This window comes from Lissotriton vulgaris, chromosome 3_1 (genome assembly GCF_964263255.1).
Source record: "Lissotriton vulgaris chromosome 3_1, aLisVul1.2, whole genome shotgun sequence".
Lineage (NCBI taxonomy): Eukaryota > Metazoa > Chordata > Amphibia > Caudata > Salamandridae > Lissotriton > Lissotriton vulgaris.
Window position 1 is genome coordinate 1,101,412,324 of NC_141689.1, and position 15,338 is coordinate 1,101,427,661.

The following is a 15,338-nucleotide window of genomic DNA, read 5'->3' on the forward strand; positions in this document are numbered from 1 at the left end:
CTCCTTTATTTTTTCCGACTTTCCATGCGTGCTGCACTGTGCAGCACCCATACAAATTAGGAAAAGCTTTGAAATGTGTCTAGTGATAGTATTTTGTACAGGAAGTCTACCTTTCCTGTACAAAACCTTCACTTGACTCAGGCACACACCCTAGCACTGTGGTGCTAAAGGTGTGTGCCTAGCACACAGCAGCTGAAATCAGCACAGGCGCTTCGAAAACAAGAGTGCCATATCTCTGTGTATATGGCGATCTCCTGCTCTCTCCCTATCATGCAATGCAGCACTGCTTCTTTGGGGGCTGCATTGCGTTTTGTGACAGTGTTCAGAATCTGGGCCTTAGACTTGGCAAAACAGAAGGTGCTGTTAAATTTCCTGACAATCGCAGTAACCAATTAGCTTTCTAGCCAGACAAGGCTCTTGGGGCCCGATTCACAGAACTAATTTACGACAACATTCTCAACGTACTGCTTTTGGTATTCACAGAAGACATTTAGTAGTCTTAAATTGGGATTTAGTCTTAAATTAGGATTTTGTCCTAAATTAGGATTTTGTCTCAAATTAGGATTTTGCCCTAAGTTAGGATTTTGTCCTAAATTAGGATTTTGTCTTAAATTAGGATTTTGTCGTAAATTAAACTTAAGTTTAACTTAAGTTTGTCTTAAATTTAATTTAAGACAAAATCCTATTTTAGGACAAAATCCTAATTTAAGACAAAATCCTGATTTAGGACAAAATTCTATTTTAAGACAAAACCCTAATTTAAGACAAAATCCTAATTTAAGACCACTAAATGCCCTCTGTGAATACCAAAAGTAGTAAATTTAGGATTTTGTAAAAGCAACGTAAAGCTGCCCAAAATGCTGCTTTGCATTTCTTCCTGAGCAACCACCCATGCTTTTTGACACTAAAACATATTTACTAACATTAGTAGACAGGGTTTAGGGCCAAAAATGTATACTGCTGTGAACCAGGCATTAAAAGGAGAAATGTTTTTAATCTCCTTTATTTTTTCCGACTTTCCATGCGTGCTGCACTGTGCAGCACCCATACAAATTAGGAAAAGCTTTGAAGTGTGTCTAGGGATAGTATTTTGTACAGGAAGGCTACCTTTCCTGTACAAAACCTTCACTTGACTCAGGCACACACCCTAGCACTGTGGTGCTAAAGGTGTGTGCCTAGCACACAGCAGCTGAAATCAGCACAGGCGCTTCGAAAACAAGAGTGCCATATCTCTGTGAATATGGCGATCTCCTGCTCTCTCCCTATCATGCAATGCAGCACTGCTTCTTTGGGGGCTGCATTGCGTTTTGTGACAGTGTTCAGAATCTGGGCCTTAGACTTGGCAAAACAGAAGGTGCTGTTAAATTTCCTGACAATCGCAGGTACCAATTAGCTTTCTAGCCAGACAAGGCTCTTGGGGCCCGATTCACAGAACTAATTTACGACAACATTCTCAACGTACTGCTTTTGGTATTCACAGAAGACATTTAGTAGTCTTAAATTGGGATTTAGTCTTAAATTAGGATTTTGTCCTAAATTAGGATTTTGTCTCAAATTAGGATTTTGCCCTAAATTAGGATTTTGTCCTAAATTAGGATTTTGTCTTAAATTAGGATTTTGTCGTAAATTAAATTTAAGTTTAACTTAAGTTTGTCTTAAATTTAATTTAAGACAAAATCCTATTTTAGGACAAAATCCTAATTTAAGACAAAATCCTGATTTAGGACAAAATTCTATTTTAAGACAAAACCCTAATTTAAGACAAAATCCTAATTTAAGACCACTAAATGCCCTCTGTGAATACCAAAAGTAGTAAATTTAGGATTTTGTCATAAGTTAGTTCTGTGAATCGGCCCCTTGGTATTTCAAACCCACAAATACATCCTTGCCCATTTGGTTACATATAGAAAGGGCTATATCAGGGTCACTTTCTTTCTGCACCTTAATCACAATAAATAACATTACCCGGCTTAATTTAGAGCCCTCTACAATTATTTTATATGACACAATAGATACACTATGCTTTAAAGACAAAAACTTGAGAGTCAATCCAAAACATTTGACATGGCATCCTTATCATTCTTCAACCCAACAACCACTTACATGATCATGATCCTATATGGAATTATTGGGCCACAAAAGGAATTACAATGAGTAAGAACCTAGATGACCAAACTAATCCTGTCTCTTTTACAACTTTACAGGCTAAATATAATCTTCGAAATGCAGATGTTTACAACTTTCTCAAACTCAAAGTGTCAGTTAGAAAATGTGGTGCTACGTATCCTCCTGATTTACCACTTCTTTTAGGCAGCTTCACCAAATTAGGACTTGCTGCATCCAGAGTATTTCACTTTTTGGCAAAACCATGTCCACGATTGGTGAAGAAAACTATTAATTCTTGGAACTTAATCAACAGATCCCAAACCAAAGCAGATATTCCAATAGACAGATATATTGAACTCACCCGATTAAGGGGGAATTACATCCGCTCTAACCCAAATGAGGTTTTGAATGTTGCACAACATATGCTGGATGCCTGAGAAACTCCATAAATTAGGCTTCACTAGCACAAATCAGTGCTGGAACTGTAACTTAGCCCCTTGGGACATTGATCATATCTTCTACGATTGCATTCATATAAGACTGATGTGGCAATGGATTCAGGACACAATACACAATATTAGGGGCTTCCACTTTAAATCTTGACTCCATTACTACCACCTTCGGGATTTATTTATCTACTTAAGCAAATAATATTGCTCCAACAGACTGTTTTTTGATTGACCTGATGCTGTCATTAGTAATAAAATTGATTCTCTTTGAGTAGAAGAGTTCTCAAAGAATATCACATCAAACATGGTTGGAAAGTTTGGGGGGCGCACAGCAAGATGGCTGCACTCTAGTGAGGCTCTGCCCGGCTGAGCCCCAATCCATGTTAACTACTGCATCCATGGCACTAACGTGGCAGACCTGATTTGCAAGCCCCTCTGGGATATCCTGTGCCAGTTTGGGCTCCTATAGAGCATGACAACGCACTATACGCTGTGCGGTTCGGTCCGAGTGGTGCATCTACAACCTGGCGGCCACTGTGGGGCCCTGAGTGCAGAACCTGCCTGCTGCTGTGTCTGCGCTTGTGCCTGGAGGAATATGGTTGTGGAGCTCGGGAGAAGTGTGGAGCTGCCTAAATATTGCCATGACGGCTGCAGAGCGGACTACTGCACAGAGGTGTGCGATCTCACCGGAGGCTAGGGGAGCACAAACCAGGCTGTGGTGTGAGAGTGTCTGCGGAGCTGACTGAACAGAGGTGGGCCACAAGACGGCATGGGAGAGCAGATTGCTGCCTGCGCTGGCTGTGGTAAGTGGTGTGGAGGCTCGATCCTGGCTGGTGACTGCTGAGGCGGGTGCGGGCCAGGGAGCGAGCCATGGCCTGCGAGCTGTGGCCGGGGCAGGTGGGCCCTCGTTGCTGCGGCCTCCCGATTGTGCCGCCTTGTGAACACCTGCGGGACCACTGAGTCTGGGCCGTCAGGGCCAAGGGTATCTGTGCAGTGGACCCTGGAGTGTGCCTGCACCACCCGCCCTTCTACTGTCTTGTCTTATTGTTGCTGGGGACCAGATCCTTCGGAAGCGCTTTCAATATTCAGGGGGGCTCTGCTGCGGCTTCTGGCTGGCATCTGCATTGCAGAGCTGCCCCCTGACTGAGCTGGGTCTCCATTGCCTGGTGCTTAGGCCTTCCTGACTTTTTTGAGCTATCCATGCCTCGTTGAAATTTGACTGCTGGCCGCTGGACTATCTCCCGGAATTGCTGCACTTGCCCTGCACCTGCGTCGGTTGGGAGGACCTGCAGATGTGCCTTGCCACTCAGGAGTACGTCTATCCTGTACCTGAGGGGGGTCATGTGGCTGCCGTGTTATGTGGTGCTTCTCTCCATCGCACATTGAGCTGTGGGGACTTGGTACCTAACTTTGCTGTTTAACCCAGGGAGTGTACCTTGTGGGGCCTGTCACGTGGTGCGGGGCAGGATCTGGCCTAAGTGTTCTAAGTGTCCAGCTCTGTGGTGCGCTTGATTGCCCCATGCCGGATCCTACCACATTTCATACCAGGAGGGCCCAATCTAACATTTCCACAGTGGTGAGACTCACTCTGCTGACAGGATAGAGAGAACAGATAAATCTCAACCACGCCTCACGTTTGAGGCGCGTTATACATCTAAGACCCCACAAAAAGCTGCCTCTGACTCAGAGGCGGATGCTCAAAACAGGGGTCCCTCCATGCCAGAGACAAAGCTACTAGCAAAGCAGCGCAGCCTCCAATCCATAGAAGGCACCATTGCTGCAGTTCATCAACGCCTCGACCACATGTCGTCACTACTAGAAAAACAGGGCGCACATGTGGGAGAAGTGGAGCAACGTGTATCTGCGGCGGAGGATGGTTTGAGTGAGGTGGCGGGGAAAACACTCAACATGGAGAAAGTTCTCTCCCTCATTCAGACCAAGAATGAGGATTTGGAGACCCGCTCACGCAGGAATAACATTCAAATAATGAGGCTGCCGAAATCAACGATCTTGGGAAATATGGAGACCTTTATCGAGAACTTGATTAAGGACATTTTTGGTACTGAACTGCTTTCTGCCATGTTCATTGTTGAGTGGGCTCACCACTCCCTTGTGGCTAGGCCTGTCCCAGGGGCTCCGTCAGGCCCTGTTATTGCATAGGTTTTGAATTACAGGGATTAAGACACCATCCTGCGCATGGCCATGGACAAGGGAACTATCGTACTTCAAGGCAATACTCTCTCTTTCCTCCCTGATTTTACTGTAAATGTGCAAGCTGCCCGGAGGGAGTTCGGAGTGGTGGAAAAGTTTTTACAATCTGAAGGTGTCCCTTATGCTATGTTATACCCAGCCCGTTTGAAGATTTGTCCAGATGGGGACTCCAGGATCTTCCCCCAACCCCAAGGCGGTGATGGAACATGCTAAACACCTTAAGAGATGGCAACGTGAATCCCAGACTCTATCCAAAACTGACGAATAGCAGGGTTATTGTGAGCACATTGATATTTGGATTGGACGTGTAGCTCTTTGGATACCTTTATCTTTAACCTGTTATATGCTGTGCCCTCTACGCATGCAGATGGACACTATATAGTCCTTTTAGTTTCACTCCATGGTGCCACCTTATCACGGGGCTCTATACTGTGTTCTGATCAGGTGTATGTGGTGTTTATGCTCAGCCACCCCCTACTAGTTAGGAGACTAGTGGCACTCTGTTGCCCCTCATGGGAATACCCCTTTAACAAATTATATTGTTTTTCTCAGAGTTGGGTTGAGACGGGGATGGTTGGGATGGCTTTAGCGAGTTGGGGACACTTAAGTGGGTGAGGGGCCTGGGGTGGGGGGAGCAGGAGGGGGGTTTGGCAAGTGGGAGGTGTGGGTGGAGGGTTGGTCTGGCACTTTTAGTTTTTGGTGTACTTTTTTTTTTTGCAGGAGCAGGCATGTCTCTTTTTATTGTTCTCACTGACAGGTCTCACAAGATCCCCACGATATCTTAAGTGGTAAAGTGCATCTGTTAACTTGGAATATCCGTGGTCTCAACACCCCTAGAAAGATCCTCTCTGTATTTGCACCTTTAGGCAGGATGGATGTGCAGATAGCCTTTTTGCAGGAGACCCACCTCACGAATGAAATATTGAGAATCGGTGGGTGGGGGTGCGGGTGATGTTTTTGTATTTTAGTTATGCAAGAGGGGTGATGATATTGATCAAACGAGGAGTCCCATTTACAGTTCTCCGCGCAGACACGGATGAATCTGGCCAGCTTACGATATTACATGGGCAACTGGGTGGTGTGAGTGTATTGTTGGTGAATGTGTACCGTCCAAATAAAGACGATCCAGCCTTCTTTTCTAATGTGTAACGCCGCATTACTAGCTTCCCGGAGGTTGAGATACTTTGGGGCCGCGACTTTAATGTGTGTCTGGATATGACTGTAGACCGCATGGGTAGTGAGACTTCGCGATTCAAGCAGGCATCTGAGGTGTTGCGGGGACTGATGGGTGCTGGCCAGCTGTGGGATGTGTGGCACTTGCGACATCCTGGGGCGCATGGTAGTACATTTGTTTCCTCAGTTCTTGGGAATTGGTCCTGCCTGGATTTCTGGTCACTGAGGCTGTGTGTACAAGGGCAGTGGATGCCCGTCATATGGCCCGGACATTCTCAGACCATTCTCCTGAGCGGTTGGAGCTGCAGGTTCCTGCTTGTCAGCGACCACCTTTCACTTGGCGCTGCAGCCTTCCTCGCTATCAGACCTTTTCTTTAAACATGACATTGGGGAGGCTATACATAACTTTTTCAAGGAGAACGAGGGTTCGATTGATAGCGAAGGCGTCCTCTTGGAGGCATTTAAAATGACTATTAGGGGTGTGTATGGGTATGCAGGGGGGCGTTTTGAGCGATTTGAGGCGCAGGATAAAAAAAATTGTCTGCAGATATTTCTGCTCTAGAAAGATCTTATGACTCGGACCCTTCCCCTTCGACACTCTCTGCAATCTGGGAATTGGTTACCGAACAGAACGAGACAGTAGATCAGGAGATGGCCCATAGGTCTAGACGCAGTATAGCTCATTATTATGGGGAGGGACACAGACCTAGGAGTTCCCTGGCTCAGAAGCTATCTGATCCTCATAGCCAGGACCACATTAAGGAGATTATTGATGAGGCGGGGGTAGGTGCATTTTACCCCAGCGGACATTAGAGAGTTCATACTGGACTTTTATGTCAAGATATATGCAAGCAGAGCAGACACACCACAGGACGAGATCCATGAATACCTCGATGATATTGCTCAGGGGTGGCTGTCTTCGGGTCACCAAGAATATATTACGCAGCCTTTCGATGAGGAGGATGTCAAATTAGCTCTCATGTCACTTCCCACATGCAAGGCTGCGGGCTTGGATGGGCTCCCTAGTGAATTTTATAAATCCTATGAGTATGCACTAGCCCCCAGACTTCAAGCGGTCTTTGTGGAGGCATATCACATGGGTAGTCTCCCAGCCTCCTTAAGGGAAGCCCTCTTGGTGATGCTACTGAAACCTGACAATGCATCTAATCGCTGCAACTCTTACAGGCCTCTCTCCATTATTAATATTGGTGCTAAGATTCTGGCTAAGATGATTTTTATGCGTTTACAGCCCTTGATCCCTCTGTTGGTTCTTCCCCACTAATCTGGGTTTGTGTACGCCCGGTCCACCATGCACAATTTATGTACGTTATTTGCCACATTATACTACTTTGATTCCGACTTTCAGGTTGTTGCTGTGCTGCTCGATGCAGCAAAAGCGTTTGATTCGCTCGAATGGGGCTTCATGTTCATGGTCCTCCTGAGTATGGGATTTCCTCCTTTTTTCCTTCAGTGGCTTAGAGTACTGTATACAGAACCGGCCGCCAGGGTTCGTGTTAATGTCTGGGTGTTGTCTGCTTTTTCCATCGGAAGGGGCACGCAGCAGGGTTGCTACTTGTTGCTGCTTCTATTTGCTCTGGCTTTGGAGCCTCTTGTCTGCAAGGTCCACCAGTTGCATGCAAAGAGCTTCTGGCAGTGCCCGCTTATAGTGCCATTATATGCCGATGATATGCTTTTGTACGTCCGTGAACCTGCAGTCTATCCTTCAGAACTGCTCAGAGAATATGTGAAATTCGAGCGCTTCTCCGGTTTTGGGATGAATTGGGCTAAATTGACTGTTTTCCCTCTGACGGATGGCAGTCAGGAAGTTGCACTGGACTTCCCACTCTCCTGGACCCACGACCAGGTGAAATATTTGGGTATCTGGCTTCATAGGGACCCTGAGCAGGTGATATCCATGAATTATGGCTGCACCATCTCACACATTGCAGATAGAGCTGCGCGCTGGGCTTGGCTACCTCTTTCACTCGCAGACCGCATAGCTATGATCAAAATGACCATTTTACCTAAATTATTGTACTTATTTGTAAACATTCCTATCTGCTTGAATCTTACCCTTTTTAAAATGTTGCAGACTGCCCTGTTGTCATTCGTCTGGGGCGGAATCCTAGATGTAGTTGGAATACTCTTGTGTTGCTGTTTGACCGCGGCGGCTTCAAGGCACAAGATATGCGTCTCGACTATTTATGCGCCCAAGCGCCATTCGCACACTATTGGTTCTATACGCAGCAGTTCCTGCCCCACACAGCGATAGAGGTGGATGCTATCCTCCCACTCCCACTTGCAGCAGCAACCCTTTCAGGCGGTGACGGAGGCCCTCGGGCAGAGATTAATCCAGTGCTATGTACCACCTGGGTCTGGCGGGCCTTTGCCCGCAGAGCACAGCTAAATTACCTTTATGCCCCAAAGCTGCCTGTTGTGGCTCATCCGGATATCTCTGCGGCGCAGGAGCATTCTGCCCTATGCAAGCTGCATGTGGTTGGGGTTGTGCAGATGGGCGACCTATACAAACATGGCCAGTTCCGCTTACTACAAGATATTCAGGCGGGTCAGGCTTTCACCCCGATGCTGTGCTTCACGTATGTCAGGGTGCAACAGGCGATTAGGGCAATCTACCCTGATTATCGAACAGAACCACAGCCGTTGTGCGTGCTGCAGACAGTGCTGTCTGGGGAAGGACGTAAGGGTTTGTTCACTAGACTATAAACTGCATCCCAACGTGAGAATGCCCCGGAAGAACACCCCTCACATCTTAAATGGAGCCCAGTCTTAAGGCACACCTTCCCACTTGAACATTGGCAGTTTTGCTGTACATTGACCGCGCTCCTTACTGCTAATTTTAATTTACGCATTATCCATTTCAAGTTCTTACATCAGTTGTATTATACACCTCTGCAATTGAAGAAATATGGCTTGCATGACTGCCTGCTGTGTGAGGTGCATTGGTATCTAAAACAAGGGAACCCGTAAAGGTGGCGAAGGACCCCGGGTAATACTCATTTTTAAGGTTAACAAAGGTCCTAGGCTTAAGATTACTTTAAGAAAATGATAAGCACAGGCTTAGAATAAGGATTGTGTGTTTTTTCTCCAGTGTCCAGCCGGACAGAGAAGTATTTATTTAGAGAATTTGATAGAAATATACATTTTATAAAGTGAAACAAGTCACACATTAACAACTGGGCACAAGCCTGTACCAAGTAAAGGAAAAACAGTACATAGGAGAAAAAACAATGAGAGGGAGAAAATAATAACAGGCAAACAAGTTGGAGAAAGAGGTGGCTTACAATACAATACAATCTTAAGTAAGCTCTAACCCACAGTAACTGCAAAACAAATGACAAATTGCAAATGGAGCAGTACTGTACAAACAGTCGACAAACGTTTCAATCCCTATCTCCAAAATTTAAATTGGGATCATCTTCAGGACTACAATAAAGAGCTTTGCCTGATTGATTGCATTTACATAAGCCGTGGCACTTGGTTGTAGTGAGGTCACGTCGTGGGTAGCAGTGCAGCAATTGTCACTTCTAGGGGTCCTGGCTTTATAGCGTAGGCATTGTTACGGTTGTTGCTGGACCTGCAAACATGTGTCCGGAGTTCCGGAGAACCTTTTCAGTAATTACTGGATGTTTTGGCAGCGCGCTCAATGGCGTGAGCCTGTTCAGAGCGAACCGCAATGTGAACGCAGTGGGAAGAAAGATGGGTCCCGTCTGGTCAGCGTGATAGCTGTTTGAGTAGAGCCGGGAGGGGAGTGCATAGTAATATATCTTCTCGACTGAGTGTGAGGTGCAGGCATGCTTGATGCCGATTTTCTGCATTTAGAATGGCATTGTGCAGGCGTGGCTGCCTTCTGGGTTAAAGTAGCGACTGTGTTGATGGAGGATGTGATGGAGCGAGTGCGGTGTGTGCCAGAGGTGTGTCTGCTGGGAGATGTGAAGTCTCTAAAGCCATGTAACAGGCGTTTGGTTGCAGTAGCGACTTTAATGGACAAGCGGGCTGTGGCAAAATGCTGGGGTGGAAAGAGTCTCCCTACAGTTCGAAAATGGGTTCGGGATCTAACTTATTGCAGGGAACAACTGGAGACCTATGCAGAGGATCGCCTGAGTCCTCTTTTCCCAAAGATTTCTGGGCCCCATTGACAATGTATCTTTTGAGTCATCCAGATTTGTGAAGCGTCCTGCTGATAGAATTTCCTGTTCTTTTACTATGTTTAGTGTATGTGTCTCAATTGGGACTATTGTTGTTTGATTCAAGTGATGTGTCCCTAGATTTCCTTAACAATGACATTCAAATGCCTTGTTTCTTTTATACTGTTTTTCTTTAAGTGCTGGGAGGTGGAGATTGTTGGCTCTCTGAGCTGCTGCTATAGTTGCATCCTTCTCCTCTATGAAGACGCTTTGGCTCAGATGCATCAAAGACCGTTTTTGCGATTCCTTATTTGCGATTTTTAGGGAATCGCAAATAAGGAATCGCAAAACGGGATGCATGATTGAAAATGCATAAAATTTACGATTCGGTAAAAATCGCAATTTTTACCGAATCGCAAATATGCGAATTCCAATTTGCGATTTCGCAATTCCCATTGATTCCTATGGGCCAAAAGGCACATAGGAATCAATGGGAATTGCGAATTCGCAAATTGGAATTCGCAAAATGTTAATGCATTCCATGGGTGCAGGGGGGGTCCAAAGGACCCCCCCCCTGCACCCCTGAAATGTATTTTGAAGTGCATGTTTCACACACACATGTCCTAAGGACATGTGTGTGTGTAACATGACAGTGTTTAAAAATGCATCTTTGGGCATTTTGACACATTTTCGCAAATTACCACGAGGTTCAACCTCGTGGTAATTTGCACCCCCTAATTGCGAATTCGCAATTTTAAAAATAATCATGCATTGCTTTTAAGGAATCGCAAATTTGCGATTCCTCAAAAGCAATCGCATTTTTGGAATTCGCTAAAAATAGCGATTTTCCAAAAATGCTTGATGCATCCCAGAAACCTATTTAGGAATCGCAAACGGACGAATTTTGCGATTCGCACCGTTTGCACTTCCTAAATAGGTTGATGCATCTGGGCCTTTATCTCAAAAATGCTTGTGCTATTTCATGCTATGAAGTCACTGATGGATCCCTATTGATGCATTTGGATTGTAACTGCAGGCTTTCAATAAACACATTTTTTAAAAAACATGGCGGGAATGGTTATGGTTCGTTAGAAGCACTGATAATGAAGTTTCATAAAGTCACATACTATTTATCTTCCCATGGCATTATGAGACGGTCTTGATACCTCTTATCTTCAGTAAAACAAACCCCCCTGATTGTCTTTTGTGTGCTCACCTTTCCCTCTTTCTTCCTTACCAGTGTATAACGCTATTAACTCCAAAGTAGTCTGTTTCCTCTTACCTCTATTTACATGCTAGCATGTGCCACAATTGTCTTCTTTTTCCTCCTTTCCTTTCTTTACTCGCTCATCTCTTTTTTTGTATTTTCTTTGACATCGTCCCCTGATCAACTCTCTCTTTACTTCTTCTTTCTTCTTTCAATCTTTGTTCTAAACAGTTTTTTGGGAATGTTTGGTAAACAACTGCACTTATTGTATTGATTCCTGTGGACTATAACCATGTCATGAAAAATTGTGATATGATATTTTTCTTATTTGGCTTTGCTTGTATCTTAACCATGTCATGAGCAATTGTGCTATAATGTTTTGCTCTACTTTGATATTTCCCTACGGTCTTTACTTTTAGCCTCAGAAGGGCATAATATTTGTGTAACATTTTCTATACTCATAACCCTCTAGTCTCACATACTTGACACTATCATTGTTGTATACCATGATGTTTCATTGTTCCTAAAAAAAACTCTTTGAACTGAAAAAAACAATCTATCCATCGCCTTGTTGTTGTTGCAGTTGATGCCCTGAGTGCTCCTTGTGTCATGCTACACCCTTCTGATGATCCCACTATTTCCAAAAGCCAGGCCTTTGCCTAAAGTGGCATGGTGGGTGAAAAATGATGGACTGAAATACTGCCCAAGCAATTCCCTGTGGCTGAGATTAATTAAAGTACACTGTCGATCATTGTTTTGTTGTTGTTCTTGCAGGTGACACTCTAAGTGAGATGGGTAGGCCCAGACATGAATCCTGTATCCACTGTGCCATAGGACTCAAGCTACACCTTACTGAAAAGCCCTAGGTATTGTGAAACTGGTCTGGGGTTGCTTGTGGTCCCTTGTGGAGGGACCTCACCTACAAGTTTGGTGAGGACAGTTCCCATGAGGAGCAGGGTCTGTACTGATTTGCATAAGGCGGCCCTTTTTCAAAAGTGGCATGATGGGTGAAAAACAATCTCCTGGAATGTGGCCAGAGTGATTGCTAGTGGCTGGGATTCAGTCAAGCATTTTATCCCTCACCTTGTTACTCTTGCTGATGGAGAAGGGGGCACACTATTTTGACAGCAACTTTGTAAAGGACGCAGCAACAGGGACACAAGAGTCCAAGTTCCCTTCAAAATCTAGCATGGAAAAGGTAGAAATGATGCCAGACTGAGGCCAACAATCATTACCAATAAAAGCTCTAGAGGGCCGAATTACTTTGAGAATGGCATTCAGATATCAAAGAAGAGCCAAGTAGTTTGGTCAGTGGTGGTAGGAAATAGGCAGCTTGCATGCAGTGAAAGTACCCTTTCTTTGGAACTAGTTTACTATGATCAGCCGAGCACTTCCACTTCAGAACAAAAACATTAACTCATCTTTTCTAAACTCTCTGTGAACCCACTCATTTAACAAAATCACAGTCACATTTAGTTAATTCTTTGTGTACGAATTTCTTAAGTCCAAAGCGCCTAATATCGTAATAACTGGGGAACAGTGACAGGCAAATTAAAGGAATGTGTTGCATATCAGGAAACATTATGACAGCTTATTTATGGAAGAATGCCATTCTCTGACTGGAAAACATATGTACCCCTAAATGCTCATACTTTCAAAATTAGTAATACATGTTTCACCTGCAATTGTTAAGCTATAACTAGATATTGTGTACATACCATAACACCAGTATTTCCAACACATTCAAACGCGTAGTCTACTCCCCCGTTGGTCAGCTCACAGATCATTTCATAAATAGGCTTGGGGCAGTCCTTGACACTGATACACTCAGTGGCTCCCATTTCTTTTGCCTTTGCAAACTTGGTTTTGGTGCGTGCCACAGCAATGATCCTGGAAGCCCCAGATACCTTACAGCCAATGACAGCTGACATGCCAACTCCTCCCAGTCCAAAGACAGCACAAGAAGAGCCACGTTCAAGCTAGGTTCATGAAGAGACAGTGAAAGAAAACTCAAATTGTTGTCAGGTAGTACAGATGGGCAAAGTTACATTCAAGCTGTAAAGGTACTACTTCACAAAACATGAGTTAAGGTTTAGTTTAAGTTAATGAGAGGTGAGTAATTCCTACAAAATAAAACCTCAAAAGATAGGAAATATACTAGTAAAGGTAGTAAATTAACTTACACTTCCAACCCAACAAGCCCTTTTTTATAACTTCGCACATAATTTCACAAATACAATACTATTTGACATCATCAATGCTATCAGACAAACACCATGATACATGTTTAGAAATGGATTGAATCCCACATAAAAAAAGAATAAAACATGAAACATCAGCATAGAAAACCCAATTTACAATTGGTGTTATATAAGGAGTAATTGCTAAGGGGGATGATGTTTCATTAGCTTAGCAACAAAGTTAGGCATCATATTGTGACACTTATATGCCTTAAGTAAATAATAATATGCAGCCAAAAGTAATTTGCGAAGTTACCAATTACATTAACTACTTACTCTAGGACTACAGATAAAGTTAGTTCCTTACCTGGTGTAATTCCTTTCTTAAATAAAACTTTTCAACGAGTGCCATTGTTTGTTTTAAAACAAAATCTTTATCTCTTCAAGCACTTGAAAAATACCAGGAGCGAATGTAAAAGGACTTTAATCTGATTCATTTGTTAATGTTTTGGTTGGGAGGAGGGACTATGAAAAGCAATGGCTTAATGGTCACTCCACTTCTAACAATGTTTATTGGGAACGTCCAAATCAGAAAGATAAATCACCTAGAACACGTATGGCCTTTCTCTACCATTAGGAGGGATCACAGTTACAGTGGTCAGATGGTCTGTCCTCCTTCTCCTGCTCTCCTGCATTGTTCGGAGGGTGAAGGAAGGCTGATGGAGCAGCATAAATTAGGCTCCACCTCTACATGTCACAGAAGCTATATATAAATATATATATATATATATATATATATATATATATATATATATATATATATATATATATATATATATATATATATATATATATATATATATATATGTGTGTGTGTGTGTGTGTGTGTGTGGGTGTGTGTGTGTGTGCATGTGTGTGTGTGTACCTGACCCCATATACTTTGTGTGCCTTAACTTTAAAAATGCATTACTGAGGTGAATTCACTGCAGAAAGTAGAGATTTATATGCGTGCGTTCTAATGTTTAGCTTGACATGAGATTTGTAGTTCTCATTCACATTAACACTTGTATTTCAAGATACACTGCATTTATTGAAAGTACATTGCCTATGTAATCATTAAGTCATTTATTCATGCTTTGCATTTATTCTGACTTTACACATGCACATATATTCGTATATTCGAAGTGCACATTGAAAATGCTTAACTATAGTTAGCTTGACTAGATCTTCATTTTTTAACATGACATTTATTTTTCCTTGCTGTTTCCCTTTGCAGGGGCATTTTCATGATTTCATAGCTAGAGAAAGGAGCATTGCGAATTACAGATAGCGATGCATGAGAAGAGAAATATTGGCAATAACAGGACGATTTAATGAGAAGAAGAAGCCTCCTATTCATCTTGTATCAGGAACGAGGGTGCCCAAAGTTAATTTGATCTTTCGAGCTCTGTGGGGTAGGAAAATCAATTGATATTGCAGATGCACACCATAAGAAAGATACATAATCGGGGTCTCTGGTGATGTGTTAAGAGATGTAGATACTCTTGAAACTTTCTGGTTTTAATTAGTGTTCATTCTATTAGACTGTTTTAGCAGATCCCTTTCGACTTTGAGAGGTACAGACCTCTCTGCTTTCGTTGGTCCTTGAAAGCATGTTGCTCCATGTTAAATACTGATTTTATGGCACGACACAGAGGCCATATTATGCAAATCTCCTTTATTACTACAGGTCAGCAGCAACAATTGAAGAACACGGAACTTCACATAACATTCTAAAGAAGTATAAAGTTCCTTGTAGACTATCTCTCATCCTTCTTTGTTGCTGCTGCTCAGAAAGATAAGTATCTCTCTAACATCCCTTAACTGA

The 15,338-nt window shown here is 43.5% G+C and overlaps 1 protein-coding gene across 1 annotated transcript in view; it reads right to left on the bottom strand.

Moving 5' to 3' along the window:
- LOC147727486 (alcohol dehydrogenase 1-like) overlaps positions 1-15,338 on the bottom strand; it is a 384,718-nt gene that overhangs the window by 131,067 nt on the left and 238,313 nt on the right. The window contains exon 6 of the mRNA XM_086963637.1: positions 13,010-13,270. Within this exon, the coding sequence (XP_086819763.1) occupies positions 13,010-13,270 (261 nt within the window). The remainder of the gene's footprint in view (positions 1-13,009; positions 13,271-15,338) is intronic.